The 17,071-nt window shown below is 41.1% G+C and overlaps 1 protein-coding gene across 2 annotated transcripts; it reads right to left on the bottom strand.

Moving 5' to 3' along the window:
* Nucleotides 1–3,631: 3,631 nt before the first annotated feature.
* Nucleotides 3,632–5,619, bottom strand: LOC121140009 (transcription elongation factor A protein-like 3). 2 transcript variants are annotated; one of them, XM_040744409.1, is made up of 3 exons: nt 5,464–5,619; nt 4,848–4,920; nt 3,632–4,521 (listed from the first exon to the last, which is right to left on the bottom strand). In XM_040744409.1, the coding sequence occupies exon 3, from the start codon at nt 4,494–4,496 to the stop codon at nt 3,891–3,893; it is 606 nt and encodes a 201-aa protein (XP_040600343.1). In that variant the 5' UTR covers nt 4,497–4,521; nt 4,848–4,920; nt 5,464–5,619; the 3' UTR covers nt 3,632–3,890. The 2 variants fall into 2 exon arrangements, with proteins under 2 accessions (XP_040600343.1, XP_040600344.1); XM_040744410.1 differs by lacking the exon at nt 5,464–5,619 and adding an exon at nt 5,271–5,361.
* Between the last annotated feature and the right edge of the window lie 11,452 nt (nt 5,620–17,071).

The following is a 17,071-nucleotide window of genomic DNA, read 5'->3' as shown; positions in this document are numbered from 1 at the left end:
AAATCTTTTGATTTATTTTATATCCCAACTGTTCCTTCCCCTCCTTCCTCTCATCCTGCATCCCCCACCCCTGCTGGCTCCCCACTGCCCTTACCCATCAACACTTTCTGTTTTGTTCAGAAAGGAGTAGAGGGCCCAATCTTTTAAAGGCCCCACTTCTTCACCAATAATGTTCTTTTGAGGAATTCTAAATTCAAACTAAGGCATGTAAGCTGAGGAACAGACAATGAAACAGCAGGAATGTACATCAAAGGAGTCTAATTAAACTGTGCTTGTCATAATATACCTGTGTGTGCTGGCTAAACTTTGTTGTCAACTTATCTACCTCTGGAATTAACTAAAACCCCAAAATGGTGGGATAGACCTATGAGGCAATTTTTTCTTAATTAAATAATTTGAAGTTGGAATGTCCACTTCTAGTCTTGATCTTCTAAGGGGAAGACAAACCTTTAATTTAAGTATTTTGAAGTGGGAAGACCCCTCTAATTTGCACCACACCTTCTGCTACCAGCCTATATAACAATGGTTCTCAACCTTCCCAATGCTGTGACTCTTTAATATAGTTCTTCATATTGTGGTGACCACCAAATATTAAATTATTTTCATTGTTGCTTCATAACTTTAATTTTGAATTGTAATATAAATATTTGTGTTTTCTGATGGTCTTAGGCAACCCCTGTATAAGGGTTATTTGACTTACTAAGGCTTGCGGTTTTTTTTTAAGCTATTTGAAATTAATTTGGGGAATCTGGTACCCATGTCAAATTTTGCTACTTAAGATAATAGACATAAACAACTTCATAGCGAGTGGCATCATTCCTATAATCAGGTGTTATCTCTACTATCATTTATTAACAAGTCATGAACAGATTATCAAGTGTAGAGTATAACCAAGAGAGGAAATCACTATTGGGTACTAGTCTGCTCTAAAACCCCATTACAGTGTAGCCTAACTATATTTTCTAAGACTTGATAGAGTCTAATTAATATTTCTTTTGGTTTTTGGAGACAGGGTTTCTCTGTGTTGTTTTGGAGCCTGTCCTGGAACTAGCTCTTGTAGACCAGGCTGGTCTCAAACTCACAGAGATCTGACTGCCTCTGCCTCCCGAGTGCTGGGATTAAAGGCGTGTGCCACCACCGCCCGCAATAGAGTCTAATTAATATTTACTAAATATAACTGAATATACATGATCATGAGGTCTGAATTTAATGTAGACTTTTACTTGCTCTAGATAACATTTCAAACCAGAAATTATATGAGGCCCAGGCACAAAACCAATATGGCATATGTAGTCATTAAAATCCAAGTTAATCCTGTTAATCTCAGTAGAGCAAGATCATCACTAGGTATGTGCTGTACTTTTACAGCCCAGCATTCCATTTCCCAGATTTCCACTCTGCCAGTCATGTTTTCTTCATTGTGAACCTGTGTTTCTGTGACATACATTGAATCTGCCCTTGGGTCACTAAATAGCACAAATTTCTTAGTTGTTTGCTTCACTTGTCTTCTTGGGGCTGAAAAGTTCTACTCACTAAGCCTAGGAGCTCTCCTTTGTGAATGTGTATTCTTTAATAATGGTATCTTTGACTGTGTGCTATAATACTTCCTGTTGAGTCCGCAAAGTTCATGACTCCCTAGTCCTTTTGAGGTCATAAGTAAACCCCAGTAGATAACTTATTTGTTCAAATTAGGTACAAATTTGGAGGCTAAACTTGGATAATAATTTTGTGGTTGGTTCCTGACTTAGTCATCATTTGCATTTTTACCAAGTACCTAATATATGTCAGGTATTTGGGTTAGGTCCTAGAAAAATGAGTATGAAATGAGTGGGCTATGCTTTAGGTTTGATGCGTGTTTCTCCATATTTAATTCAAAATCTAAATTTAAAATTTCTTCATCAGAACTCATAGTACACACACATGCATACATAAATATTCAAACATAAATCCCATAAAATTGTATTTACCTTATTTACTTTCAATAAAATCAGATACTTCTTATTTTAGTTTATATAATTGATAAGTTTTGTATGTTTTAAGTTTTTGTAGGGTTTTAAGATCTAATTTACATTAGGGAAGGGTAATTATTACCTGATATGTTTATCTTCCCTAATGCATATGTTTATACTTTCAGACTTATATCCCACATAAAGGAGAGAGTCATGAAACTCCCATAAGCAGGGAGATGTTGTTAGAACAATGTGTGTTTATGAAAGGATTAGATTAATGAGTTAAAAAGGGCTCTGATTCAGTCTACCTGAGACAGAGCCTGACATGCTTGTTTTGCCTCTACTCACCTCTTAGGTGATCTTGATGATCTGGTTCACGGACTTTGTGATCACTACTAAGGATTTAAAACACAGATATGTTGATTGGTCTGCTGAGGTGTGAAGGTCAGGCTCTATGAGAGTTTCTTGAATGTAAACTCAAATGAGGAAAGAAAATCTGCATGTAACATATTAAGCCACAAGGATAACATAACGACCATTATAGATATTTTTCTTGGTGTAGCCTGTAATATATAAATTTAGTGAATATAATAGTCAAGTTCATAAAAACACACAAACAAATCAAGGAAACATACACAGGCAATCACTTTCTTAGACAAAAGAATCTAAAAGGCATACATGAAGGTCCAAGAAAAGGGAATATATGCAAGTAACTGGTGACAGGACTCCAAAGGGAGAATAAGGTGAAAAGTGGTTCACCAGTGACCATAGAGAAGTGAGGAGCAACTTAAAGCCTCCATCACTACATAATAGTACTAGGCCTAAGAGAAAGACCACTGTGCCTGACAGACATCACAATATTCTTAGTCCTCACCTTTCTGCTGTCCAGACTTGTGCCTGGACATATAGAAGACCTACATGACCTTTCTCTCAAGTGTTAGATTCTATCAATGCTCCTGCTACTGCATGGGAGTGATATAGTACCAATTCCTCCTTGAATGCCTGCTGTGGGGGGAATCATGTCACAAACACAGCTCATTTCTGTAGCATGTCATCTGACCCACTGGGAAGTATCATGAGACAAATGTCCCCATTTCAAGATGACAAGATTGCTTCATACCAAGGAATCTGTTAAAGTGACACATTAATTCTTTTAGCTGTGACTACCAGAGGTAATGTGAACTTTATCCATTTTATGTTCTAACAAGTGGCATTTTAAATGCCATTGCCTTTATAAGTGCATGCAAACAATTCAAAATTCAATCCCATATATATTATTGTCACACCTCAGTTTTAAACGTATTGTGGCATATGCAATGCATATTCTTTAGGAAAACAGAGAAATAACTGAGTCAGGAAAAGAAGGAAGTAAGGAAGGCCACAGATAACCAAAAAGGGACACATATAAAGGAACCATAAAACGGGAGACACAGGGAGGGGTAGGGATAGCAGTGCCCATTGACAATGTTAGGAAAGAGGCAGGATTGGCGCACAGAAGAGCGTCCGCATGAAGTCCACAACTGCCAGGTAGTATGACTAATTTTTCCCTACATGTGAGACCTTTTTATATTTGTCTTTCATGAACAGCCATTGGTAGCTGTTTAATGTACACATTTTCTTTGTGCACATATGCATTATGCAAGCACATTTACATTCTCACAAAACCAAACTAATACTGTATCTGTAGTTCAGCAAAGTGTTTTGTTTATTCAGTGTTACAATGTACCATGAACATATTTTTCATGCACATGGGTGAAAATCCTGTACTGAAAGACGCAGAGCACTGTCGTTGGGTCAAAAGGCTGCTGGTAAGGACGGTGATACCTAAAGCAGAGTTTCGGCTGAAGGTTAAAGCACACGGCCTGGCAAGTGTCTACCAGGAAAAGCAGGACCAGGAGTATTCTTTCTTATCTGAGACATCAGAATCAAAGGCCAAAGGCATTAAAGGTATGGGATGTCGTGTAGGCCCCTCTGGCTCCTGCCTCCGCCGCCCCTCACTCCCCTGACTCCCCGTTGGCCCCTGGGGACCAGCGCATCCTGTGCCTCTCTGGGCACCCAGTGAAAACCTCCCATTTTCTGCCTCTTCCTCAGCTCTTCCTGAGCCCTTGTCACATCCGCACACTCTCTCATCATCTCCTCACTGCTTACATGCCTGTCCTGTAAGTCCTCCTGGGACTTCTTGGGAGAATCATCTGTCCCCCTGTCTGTTTTTCGTTTTGCTTTCCGGGGCACATAATCTTCAGCAGGGCGCTTTTCTGCTGCGCGCGCCTCGCTGGCTGGCTTTGCCTGGGAATCATGCTTGCCCTCCCCTTGGCGCTTGCCCTCCCCTTCAGACTTCCCCTGCTTTTCTGACTTCCCCTCATCTTGTGGTTGCCCCTGCTCATCTGGCTTTGCCTCCTCCTCTAGCTTCCCCTGGCGTGCTGGCTTCGCTTTCTTGTCAGGTTTCTCTTCCCCGTCTGACTTTTCTTCATCTTCAGACTGCACTTCATCTTCTGCCTTTCCCTCCTTTTCCAGCTTCCCTTCCTTTTCTCCACGGAGTTCTTCCATGTCAAGACTCCCTCCTTTTCCTGTCCTGAGGGTAAAGGTGGCGAAACAGGAAGCAAAGAAGAGCCATGAGAGACCGACACACCGGGCAGAATACAGGTTCATTAACTTCGGTCTCTGCATCTGACCCTTTCGTGGGGTCCCCATGGCTGTCCCAGCCCTCCAAGTGTGCCTTCCGCCTGCACCCCTCCTCCACCCCGGAGACAGCCCTGCCACGACAGGTCTGTCACCTTCTCCGTGCTCCTTCAGCACAGCAAGCTCTGTGTGTGTTACTTGGGAGAGCTTGGGAGGACACTGTCAGTGAGGTCCCAAGTCAAGCTCGTGCTTCTGCCCCTGTTGCCATTATCCACTGACCTGCAGGGATCCTGGGCAGGCTGATCCTTCCTTTCAGAGGTCACAATGCGCTAGGAAGAACCGAGGTGCAGACCTGCAGACGGGACACAGGGGCAGGGGCTGCGTGGTCAGTAGAGGCGCGGAGACTGGGAACCTGTCTTGCAGCCCATACTCATCCCCCAACCCTTTCCTCTGTCACCCCCTCCCCGTATACCCCAGCCGCCATTTCTTTTCAGGCCTTGGGCATCAAATCGGGATGCTCTCCAAACTCCGTTTTACTCTGCACTCCCCCCTGGGACTCTGGAGGCAGCCTGCCCTACCCCCAGCCTCCCTTTGGCCCCTGTCAATTTATCTTCATAGCCTGGAGTGTGAGTGGGTCACTTCAGAACACATCTGCGTATCACCCTCGCACTGCGGGCCCCCTCACACCCCCCACACCCTCACCCCGCTCTAAAACGGATCAGGAGCCGGGTGAGGGAAGAGAGCCGGCAGCGGGGTCCTCCTTCCTCCCTCTTCCCAGCCTGCCCGCCCGTCTCCTGGATTCCTTCCCCCTCCCCTCCCGTTACTGCTGGTTCTAGCTGCCACCCCCATCTCTCCTGCCAGGCATCGCTGGCAGAGCCAGCTTTTCAGTACTGACCTGAGGAAACCCGGGACAGGCCTGTGTGCCTTCTTGGGGCGCACAATAACCAGGGCAGCTCAAGGAAATGGTGATGTGCTGCACGAATGCGGGTGCTGGGTACAGGTAACCACAGCAGGACTAGCTGGCGCCCACGTGGGCACCGAGCCAGTCACGTGAGTAAAGCGTCACCCTAGCTAAATCCACCCCCCCAATTGACTCCCCACCTCCCATTCCGGGAGAATCTGGGAAGCGATGCACAGTTAGGGGGAGTAAGGAGAAAGGAGAGTAGGGCCAAGGAAAGGAGAGGAAGGCTTCCTGACTCAAGTGCTTTACCTGGCTGTCCTCTCTGAGATCCCTGTCAGATGTCCATTCTCACCAATTGTGACAGCTCAATGAGATAGAGGGGGAAGCGGCTTTGCCATGAACGCTCAGCTCCTGAGTCCCACTTTGCAATAGTTCTGCCTAATTGCACATCCTGGGGCTGGTGCCCACCAGGAAGCTGAGCTTCCACCTGAGAGGGTTGGTGACTCTGGATTTCTGTTCTCAGTGTCCTAACTCATCAGTTCACATGGTGGTGTCCTCACTGCTGGGATGATGTCATTCTTACTCAGTTCCCTGAATAAATACCAGTTATTCACCAACCTGCACCCCCACTCTACTCCCTCTTCCATCTCAGAGTCTATGTACTGTTTTCCTTAACTTAATTCTATTCGTTTCGACGTAGCTCCACACTTACAATGCACCCTCCAATATTTGATATGTTTTCATTAAAGAAGAATGACAGGCAACCAATACAACTAATAGAAAAAGCATTAATGTAGCACTCACATGCAGCTTCACGAACTTGCATTTGTTATCTCTTTGATATTACCTCATTTATCAAACTTCATAGACACATAGATTATTAATGTTTTTGTCATTATTTTGAGCAGCACCCATGATTCAAATGATTTTTCTCTTCTCCATGTAATTTATGTGTGTTGGTATGCTAGGTGGAGTCTGGTAACTTTCTTGGGCTATGTTCATTTTTCCAGTTTTTTAGTCTCTTGTTCCTCAGACTGGGTTATTTCAACTGACCCAGACCTTCAAGGTTACTAATTATTCTGATACCTCAGTTCTGCTATTGTTTCTTTGACATTGTCACTTAAATTATTGTATTCTTTTGTCCTGATGTGAAAGGATCTGATAATATATCTAGCTTTAAAAAACACAAAGGTTCCTGTTTATTTCCCCTTCCCAGCAGGATCCATGTATGTCTCTCTTAGCCTCCTCCTTGTTTCCTGGCTTCTCTGGAATTATAGACTGTAGGTGGTTATCCTTTGTTTTATGTACAATATTTTATGAGTTGAGTACTTACCATGTTTGTCTTTCTGTGTCTGGGTTACCTCACTCAGGATGTTTCCTTTTTCTTCTAGCTTCATTCATTTGCCTGAAAATTTCAAGATGTCCGTTTTGCTTTGATTTTTGTTTTTTACCCCTGAGTAGTACTCCACTGTGTAAATATGCACCACATTTTCTTTATCCATTCTTCGGTTGAGGGGCATCTAGGTTGTTTTCCAGTTCTGACTATTACACATAATGCTGCTATGAACATAGTTAAGGGAGCCATTATGGGGCTAGAAAGAAACCACCACAAGGATGATCCCAGTTAAGATGCTAAGTAGAGAGGATGTCTGAACTGGCTTTCCCCTGTAATCAGATTGGTGACTACATTAATTGTCACCATAGAACCATCATCCAGTAACTGATAGAAGCTGATGCTGAGCTCCCAGAGTCCAGTCAAAGAGAGGGAGGAGAGACAATATGAGCAAAGGGATCAAGACAATGATGGGAAAATCAACAAAAACAGCTGACCCAATTTAGTGGGAGCTCACTGACTCTGGACTGACAGCTAGGGAACCTGCACAGGACCGAATTAGGCCCTCTGAATGTGGGTGAAAGTTGTGTGACTTGGCCAGTTTATGGGGCCACTGGCAGTGGGACCAGGATTTATCCCTAGTGCGTAAACTGGCATTTTGGAGCCCACTTCTTATGGAGGGATACCTTGCTCAGCCTAGATACAGCTGAGAGAACTTTGGTCCTGCCTCAACTTTGTGTGACAGACTTATTGACACCCCACGGGAGGCCTCACCCTCCCTAAGGAGTGGAGGGGCTGGGTTGGGTGGAAAATGGGGGTATCAGGAAGAGGGGAGGGGTAACTGGAATTGATATGTAAAATAAAAAGATTGTTTCAAAAAATGAGAAAAAAACAGTGGTTGCCGGATTTTGGTGATGGTTGCCGGGTTGTGGTGGCACACACCTTTAAACTCAGCACTTGGGAAGCAGAGACAGGAGGATCTCTGTGAGTTTGAGGCCAGCCTGGTCTACAGAGCAAGTGCCAGGGCAGCCAGGGCTACACAGAGACACCCTGACTCCAAAAACCAACCAAACACAAAGAAAAGCCCACAGAGGTTTGGAGGGAGTGTGAACTACTTCTCCAACACTTTGGTTGCTCAGGTCATTCCCTTTCCAGTTCCTCACACAAAGTCACTGAGGCAAAGCTTGCAAATTCAAAGTTCCTTCTTCATGGGGGTCCTCCTTTTCACCTTTATCCTGTACCCTAAGAATAGGAATAGAGCATTTATTTTTAAGATTTATTTTTTAATTAACTGTAAGCATGTGTTTTTGTGAGAGTACATTCCACATGGACAGATGCCTGCAGAAGCCAGAGAAGGTATCAGATCCCTGGAACTAGAGTGACAGGCAGTTGTGAGTCACAGGACCAGTTCATGGGTGCCAGGAACTCTAGAAAACAGCACGTGCTCTTAATTGTAGAGCCACCCCTGCAGTCTCTATTTTGATTTTTTTTAAAAAAGAGTTCTTTTATAAGATCCATTGTTTCCGAGTAAATCAGCAACATTGAACTATCTGTAGAGTTAAAATTCTAGGCTACACAGTAAGATAAAACGTACTTTTTATTTATTTGAGAATTGTGTATATCAAATGTGTTTGTATCACATGCACCCCCCTCTCTCCACCATCAGATTTCCACCGCCCTCACCTCTTCCCTCTCTTTTTAAATATGGCCCAGAGTCAGCTTTATGTTCCCCATATACACATGGGTATGGGTTCACCCACTGGACCATGGACAACCTATCAGAGCCCACACTCTATTTTTTATCTCCACGCGGGAATCAACTGCCAATAATTCCTCTGCAGAGAATGGGGTCTCGTGAGCTTTTCCACCATTAATGTACCAGTCACCATCATCCATTTGTTTTTATGATCTTTCTGCTTTCTGTTCCAAGGCTGCCCCTGAGTCTTGGGGAGGGGGTGATAAGATAGCCCATTTAGGGCCGAGAAACTCAGTTGCTATTCTCTGTATTTTGAGGGTCACTGTATTAACTTCTGCCCATGGCACAAAGAAGTTTTTCTGATGAGGGATGAGAGCTGCCAAATATATGTTTATAAGGATGTGTATTTAGAATGCAATTTGATATTCTGGCGATTTAGTTAAACATTTGCATTAGTACTAGATACCTCTCCAAGGAACTAGGGCCTCCCTGGCCACAGATTCTTGGTCAGGTTAAGGGTACCAGGCATTAGTTCCTTACTATGGAGTTGACCTTAAATCCAATTAGAAGGCTGATGTTTACTGACCTCCAATCTTCATTCCATCATTGCATCAGTGGGCATATCTTGTTGGGCTAGTTGTTATTATAGACTGCAGGGGTCACTGTTGAGTAAAACTATTGACGACTTTCTCCCATCAGCTTGCCTAATTCCTTCTTGGTCATATTGCCATGAACATACTCAATCTCATCTTTTCCTATTTTTCATATCCCCCATTTTAATTAACCCTCATCTATTCCTCTCCTTATCTGAACATTTTCCACTCCCTATTGCCTCCTCTGCACCTTCATCTTACCTATGCTCTAAACTCCTCCATCCTTTAAGGCAACTCCCCTCCCTAAGTGTGCCTTTCCTAGCTTCCTGGCTTCCACAAGTACTCATGTTGAACAAAGAGTTGAGGCTAGGAGGTACACAAGGAAGATAACACAGATAACATGCATTATTTGTCTGACTGGGCCTGAGTTACCCCACTCAGCATAATTTTTCCAACTCCATACATTTGCCTGAAATTTTCATTTTAGTATTAGAAAATTTTTATTTTTTTTGAAAATGAGTATACTGTATTGACATGATTTATGTCTGTCCCTCTCCCCCTCTAACTCCTCCCTACTACCCACTACTGATTCTTGCATTTAGGACCCCCTTCTTATACAATTAATTATTATTGTTTTGCACACATTATACACCACACACACACACACACACACACACACACACACACACACAAACACACACTACTGAGTTCATCTAGTGTTGCTCTCATATACATGAGTTTAGAGCTGGCTACCTACCTGGGATTAGGGCTCATCCCTGGAGAAAACTAACTCTCCCTGACCCTCAGCAGCAGCTATTGACTACATGTGGCTCTTCATCTAGTGGTAGGCTTTGTGAAATTTCTCTCATGCACTTCATGTCAACTAATGTTGTCATTATGCAGGTCTTGTTTAAACCACATAAACTGCTGGTATTCACGAATGCAGCATCCATGCCATGTATAGAAGATACTGTCTTACAGCAGGCATCTTGGTCTTCTGGCTCTGAGAATCTTTTCACCCCTTCTTCTGCTGTATAACCTGAGCCTTAGATGTGAGAGTTGTGTTGTAGATGGACAAATTGGAGCTAGAGACCCATAGTCACTTATTCTCTGCATTTTGGCTAGCTGTGGATCTTTGTAATAGTTTCCATCTGCTGAAAAAAGAAGCCTAAAATTAGGGGCAAGAGTTATACTTACCTGTGGGTATAAGAATAAATGTTTAGAATACAGTTAGAAACTATATTGATTTAGGAATGTGATAGCAGTAGCTTCTCCTCTAGGATCTATGACCTCTCCAAGAACTGATAGTTGACTACGGTTACAGTACCACGGCAGTCTTGAAGTTCAATAATATAACTGTTGGTTACCCCCAAGATGTAAGTGCTACTGTTGTACCATTGGAATATCATAAATAGGTGGTCATTGTTATGATTCCATATTTTTAATATGAAATCATCTTTATATTGAGTTTTTAAAATTAATTTGATTTTTACCATCATTCATACAAATATATTGACTGATTATTTTTTAGTAAAAATTTAGATCATCATTTTGTCTGTGCTTGGGTATTTGAAAATATACCTATGACAAGATTCTCTAAATCTTCCTATATTTTATTCAGTTCTCCTTTTACTTTTCTGAAAAATGTTATCTAGCATAGGAAAATTCATACTGACAGGCTATAGGAAGGAGGAAATGAAGACTGGAGACTTGATTCAGTTTTGAGAGGATGAGACATTTTTTGACATAGATATTGGTATAATTTTGTAACATTGTGAATGTACTTAATGCTTCTGAAGTGTATGACTAAGACATATATTTTGAATTATGCTTTCCACAATAAAATATCCCACAATTAACAACTTACATAGTACAGTAGCAGTACATCATAATTGTGTGTAAGTACTTCAGTCTAGTTCCAAAATATTGCCATTGCCCTAAAGGAAAATTCTAGCCAAAAAAACCCTGAATCATAAAGCAATTTCTAGATATTGCCCTTTCTCCCAGGTCTCCAAAATCACCCATCTGTGTTTGATCTGGCACAACAGTTTGTCAATGCTGCCATGACAAAATAGCACACAGTGGTGACTTAAATGACAGAAATTGATTCTTCACAGTTCTGCTAACTCAAAGTCCAAGCTCAAAGTGCTAGCAGTAGTAGTTTCCAATTCAAAATAGTTGGTAGATGTGTACCCCCCATTTTTTGAGACTAGGTCTCATGATGTAGTTCTAGCTATCCTGAACTCACAGAGGTCCATCTGGCTCTGCCTCTCAAGTGCTGGGATTAAAGGTGCTCATCACCATGCCAAACAATTGCCAAGCAATAGATGCCTTCTTATTGTGTCATTACATGGTCTTATTCTCTGCGTGAGGACCCTCATATATCTTCCTCTGTAAAATAGTTCTACATACTTGCAGCATACAATGTGATGTTTAGATATATGTATGTACTGTGGAAAGCTAACTTAAGCTATAGACTACTTTCATTAACTAATGTAATAATTAATTTTAGTGAGACTACCTAAAGCCTACTCCTTCTCCCATGCATTTGGAGTTTACTGATTACACTCCCTAGCTATGTGTCAAACCTGTTTTCCAATAGCAGGTCTTAGTTTACTGATTGCAACCCTTAGCTATGTGTGAGACCTGTTTCCCACTATCAGGTCCTTGTTCCCCTCCCCACTGTAATTGCAGAGATCTGCCTTCCTGCAGTTATCCTTATTGGCAGGCATTTGGTCAGTGTTTAGGGCCCAGGTAAAAGCATTTAATCTAAGACATTCCCAGATATCCAGAACATAGAATTACCACATGCCCAGAGTTGTCGATTCATAGATGCTTAGATGGATAGAGAAAATAAACATGCCCTGATTTTACTTCACTATCAGATAAAGAATTCTTAACCTAAACTAACCCTGCACTAAAAGATTCTCAAACGTCTTGTTTTATTACCCAAAATCTTAGCTCTTTAAAGAAAAATGTGGTACATTTACACAATGAAGTAATACTCAGCAGAAAAAAACAATGGAATCTTGAAATTCACAGGCAAATGGATGGAATTGGAAGAAACCATCCTGAGTGAAGTAATCCAGTCACAAAAAGATAAACATGGTATGTACTCACTCATATATGGATATTAGACATAGAGCAAAGTATTACCAACCTACAATCCACACCACCAGAGAACATAGGAAGCAAGGAGGACCCTAAGAGAGAAACACATGGACCACTGGAGAAGAGGGAAGGGACAAGAGCTCCTGAGGAAATTGGGAGCATGGGGCCTTCACCACTTTTTAAGCAGTAATCTTCTTCATTTGTAACTGGGTGTATGCTATAGCTTTGTTTGTGAGAGGGCCATTTCTCAAGGCTATTTTGTTGTTTCTTCTTTCTGTGTGATAAGAATTTAATGAGTGCTTGATAACAGAATTCAGAGTTCTTTCTCATGCTGTCTCCTACCTGATAGACCTTATGCTCCTTCTATGGTGCTCCAGATCCAGCTCTGCTTCCAAGTCCATCAAAAATATTTCTACTGGCAACACAACAGACAATAATGTAGGATGGGCAGTAGGTATAGCAGCTGTTAAGCATGTAGGCCTCACCTCCTAGGGATTCTGGTCAACTGTGCAGTAGAGCCGTACCCTGTCCCTATATTCAGTCCTTCCTTCCTTCATGAGCCAAAAGCCTCTTGTTTTATTCAGATTTTCCTAGATTTCAGTTCAGGTAGGGAAAGTTGTGAGTTTCATGGTTTATTCCTGATCCCCTTACATGCTATGCAACCTCTCACCTGCACAGATCAGAGGCAGTCTTTACCTTTTTCCCTTGATGTATGCATAAAGAAATGCGACCAGTGACCAGTATTGACCACTTGATCAAAGTACTAGTACTGGTGACACCAGGTCTGTTACTGGTTTAAGGGTTTTCCCAGTGAATCAAACGATATAATCTTCTGTTTTCTTCCACCCTGTCTCAAGGTCTCTTTCCCCATGCTGTGGGAAGATATTATTTTCAAATCATTTATTCACTTCTCTAGACGTTTACACTCCACTGTTTTATCCCATTCAACAAAATGACCGTTTCTTGGATACAGGGTACAACTTTTACAGTGGAGGAGTCAAAAAATGCTGGTTAGAGAGATTTTAAAAATCTATCCTTTCCCATGACTACCATTTTGCAGATTAAGACGGCTGTTAGACCAAGAGATGTGTGGGCATTGCCAGTTAGTACCCAATCTGGTCTTTTCTAATTCATCCTTACCCCAGCATCCCAAAGGAGTGCCTGTGTTTAGACTCACCTGCAGACATCGGAAAGCGTTTCTCATTCCTCATCCTTTTTTGCCCAAAGCTTCATCACTCAGATGTCTCTGTCACAAAGGGACCTGCTTCACTCCTTTGCCTTTCCTCAACAGCAACTCCACTTTCAAGTATCTAGCCATTTCTGGCTCCAAGTCAAGGTACAGTAGAAAAACTATCCTGAGATTGTAGACTTGTAAACACAGGGAGAGTCTGCCCTCCCCAGTCCCAGAGCTCCAGTTACTCTGCACTTTGATGAATCCTCAAAAAATAATCCCTTTGTGTTTGTCACATTTTTGGTAATTTGTTTCTATCAAATATTTCCCATTTGTCCCCTAGGATATTCTGCCTTGTACCCATTTTCAATATGGCATCCTTTTGGGGTTTCTTATTCCAAGCTTACCATTTCTGGAACCTTAGTGGTATGCCTAAAATATAAGGCAGAGAACGCAGTACTGGCCCTACTCTTGTCTATTCCTTGTTCTGTTCATTGTCTTTTCATTGTTACCCTGACTTGAGTAAGAGCTCACCCTTCCATTAGACTGGATCAGCATCTTTCATTTTCTTCCTCATTTGATCAACATACTGGCCAGCTTTCATAGAACTACCCACAAATGACTACTAAGACCACAATTAGAAAGAGAGACTAACTCATGGAAGGTTCCAGGCCTTGTAAAGGTCAAATCACCGTGAGCTCAGAATATTACTTATTTCACCTCATAGTAACATTTAGCTTTGTCTTGAAAGTAGAATAGTAGTGATATCTTCCAACAGTTCAGGACATACAGAAAAATGAAGGACCATACGTAGACAGGAAATAGAGGGACCGAAAAGAGAAAAAACCCTACCTATTTGTAGTCCTGATTTCATCTCTAGCTGGCTAAAGTTTTTAATGTAATTGAACAGAATACCTGCAGGAAGAACTGTACACTTTTTTTTGAGAAATGTACAAGACAGATTTGTCTAAATGGCTAATGAGCCGTATCTTAAGCCTATTCTTCCTCGACTTAACATATAAAGAAGCCTTTGATAAATGCTTTATCTCCATTAGCTCTCCCTTTTCTAGCAGCAAACCTATACAATACACCTAAACATTTCTCTTCCTCAAGACAGAACTTTACAGTAAAGAAAAAAGGAGTTGGACAGCACATATTTTAATCTCTAAACACAGTTTCTGGATAACTAGCTTCAAAGCCTCAAATTATACACACACACACACACACACACACACACACACACACACACACACACACACAGAGCTGCTGGGACTTTTTGATGCATTTGTGGTCTCATGTCCATAGTTAATTATCTTTAAGTACATCTTGGCTGCCTTCTACATCAACAGAATCACCAACTATAACTTATGCTCCCAGTCCCCCAGAGCAGTTGTCACAGGCCCTGATACAGATAAGTAGAGGCCTTTCAGGCTCTAAAGGAGACTCTTCAGGTGGCACCGCTAGTAATGTTAAGTGGTTGTTCCTGCTGCTAGTGACAAAACTGCAATGTTAAAACAACATATCCCAGAATAAATACAGAATGAATAGGGTCTGTCTGTGAGAGAGGTGCTTGCAACCAAGCCTGATGACCCAAATTTGAACCCATGAGAATGGACTCCTAAATTTTGTCTATGACCTCTACATGGAGGCCATCTCTCTCTCTCTCTCTCTCTCTCTCTCTCTCTCTCTCTCTCTCTCTCTCTCTCTCTCTCTCTCTCTCTCTCTGTCTCTCTCTCACACACAAAATAAATAAATAAGTGTAATTTTCTTTTAAAACAATGAATGAATCAGAAGAGAGAAAAGTATTTATCAACTTAAATATTGAAAAAAAATGATGGTAAACTAGATAAAGCATCTTGAGTTGGGAAATATTGCACTGTTGAAGAAATGGTACTGAGAAAAGTGAAAAATGATAATCTTAAAAACAATGAATGGCAAGTCTTCCTATAGAACACACTCAAGTAAGCCACTTAATGTTTACATAAATCAACAGAATATATCAAATATTATTTTATATAATATCTTAGAATGAGAAAAAATGTCTTTATAAATACGACGTCAGAGACTAACATGGCCTGAAGGTAGCTGGTTCAGTTCTTCTAGGGACCCTCTGATAATGGTTACAGAATGTATCTCAGAATTCTTCCAATTATTGATAAGAAGTTTGAGTTTTTATCCACAAATGTGAGACTTTTCTTGGTGCTTATCACCAAAATGGTGCTAAAATCTTTGGTACCTTCAGGAGTTCTAAAATCTTGACTAAGGAAGCTCTAGAAGTGCTAGAAAATAGCCCTTGGCAAAGTTAGAATGCATAGATACAATTGAAGGTTATAATATATCATTTACAATTTACTTTAATGACTAGTATTTCCCTTCAAAACGAAGACTACACAACCAATCAATCCTGTATTTGGATTGTTTATAATTTTTACTATCAGAATTTCTTTTAAACAGGTTTTGGAAATAAATACTGGTCTTAGATCCTAGAATTGTCACAGTTGACTATGTTTTTGGCATTTATAATGGTCATAAAATTCTTATTGTCTAAGTTTCATTTCTGGAAAGTATGGAATGTAAAATGTTACCTCGTGTTCAAAAATACTGTATATGTCCTGGTTTGTTTTCTTTTTAAATGTTTATGTTTTCCTTTGTTGGGCTTATTTTCAAAACAAATACTTGTTAATGTTTTTAAGTAATGTTCTCTGAACCCACCACTTTATTGGTTAAGAGCACCACACACTTCTCTACAGAATCTAGTTTACAAGAGAAGTCAGATCTGGCTCTCTGAACTTCAATACTTTAATTCTGTTGGGCCTGGTTACATAAATCTAAAATCCCAAGACTAAGAAGCCTAGGCAGGGAGATTATACCAAGTCTGAAGTTACTGTTGACTACACAACAAGTTACAGGGCATCCAATAAAACTTAGTAAGACCCTGACTCAAAAATTAAATACAATAAGTAGATAATAAAAGTAAATAAATTCCTTAATATTTCACACCAAACAAGGCTGTGAAACCTTGTTACAGACACCAAAACAAAACAATACAAAGAAAGAATATCTGTCATAGTTATGTAAACAGTTCTTCTACAAATGTTGCTGTAAAAAATTTTGAAACTTTCACGGTGGTGTTAAAAATACTATAAAAAGAACATCCCCACATATTTCATTATATTCCTCAGGTATTAACACTTCAGTAAATTTATTTTATATTGGTATCTCTTTGTATACATTTTGGTAAATTATTTGAGAATCAGTTGTTCATTAAATAATCACTATAGTTGAATCTATATACCATATCTTAAATATTAGTATTTTTGTCTTTGAAGAAACTAGACCCTCATCTAGCCCCCTGCTTCGGTAGCCATGACAGACTGCAGAAAAGACCCAGCAAGCAAAGGCGCCTGACTCAGCAACATGTGCTGAGTTCCCTCCCTTGCCCAGCCTCCTAGTCACTAGGAAGTCAGATACCCCCCATGTGGCAAGACACCAATCAGAAGTTATCTGGGGGTCTCTGGATGTGATTTATGATAACAGTGGAATGCAGAACATAACAACTACTCTGAGAGGGCCTATATCCCATAGCAACCTACCTGTTACAAGTGGCCAGTCAACGCAGGAAAGGTTGTCCAAGCCTGGAAGGGCACCAATCCTGAGATTGTTGTGGACCCCTAGACACTCACCTTGCTCTGCTCCAA

This window comes from Mesocricetus auratus, unplaced genomic scaffold (genome assembly GCF_017639785.1).
Source record: "Mesocricetus auratus isolate SY011 unplaced genomic scaffold, BCM_Maur_2.0 Super-Scaffold_100003, whole genome shotgun sequence".
Taxonomy (NCBI): Eukaryota; Metazoa; Chordata; class Mammalia; order Rodentia; family Cricetidae; genus Mesocricetus; species Mesocricetus auratus.
This window is presented reverse-complemented; position numbering and strand designations above follow the sequence as displayed.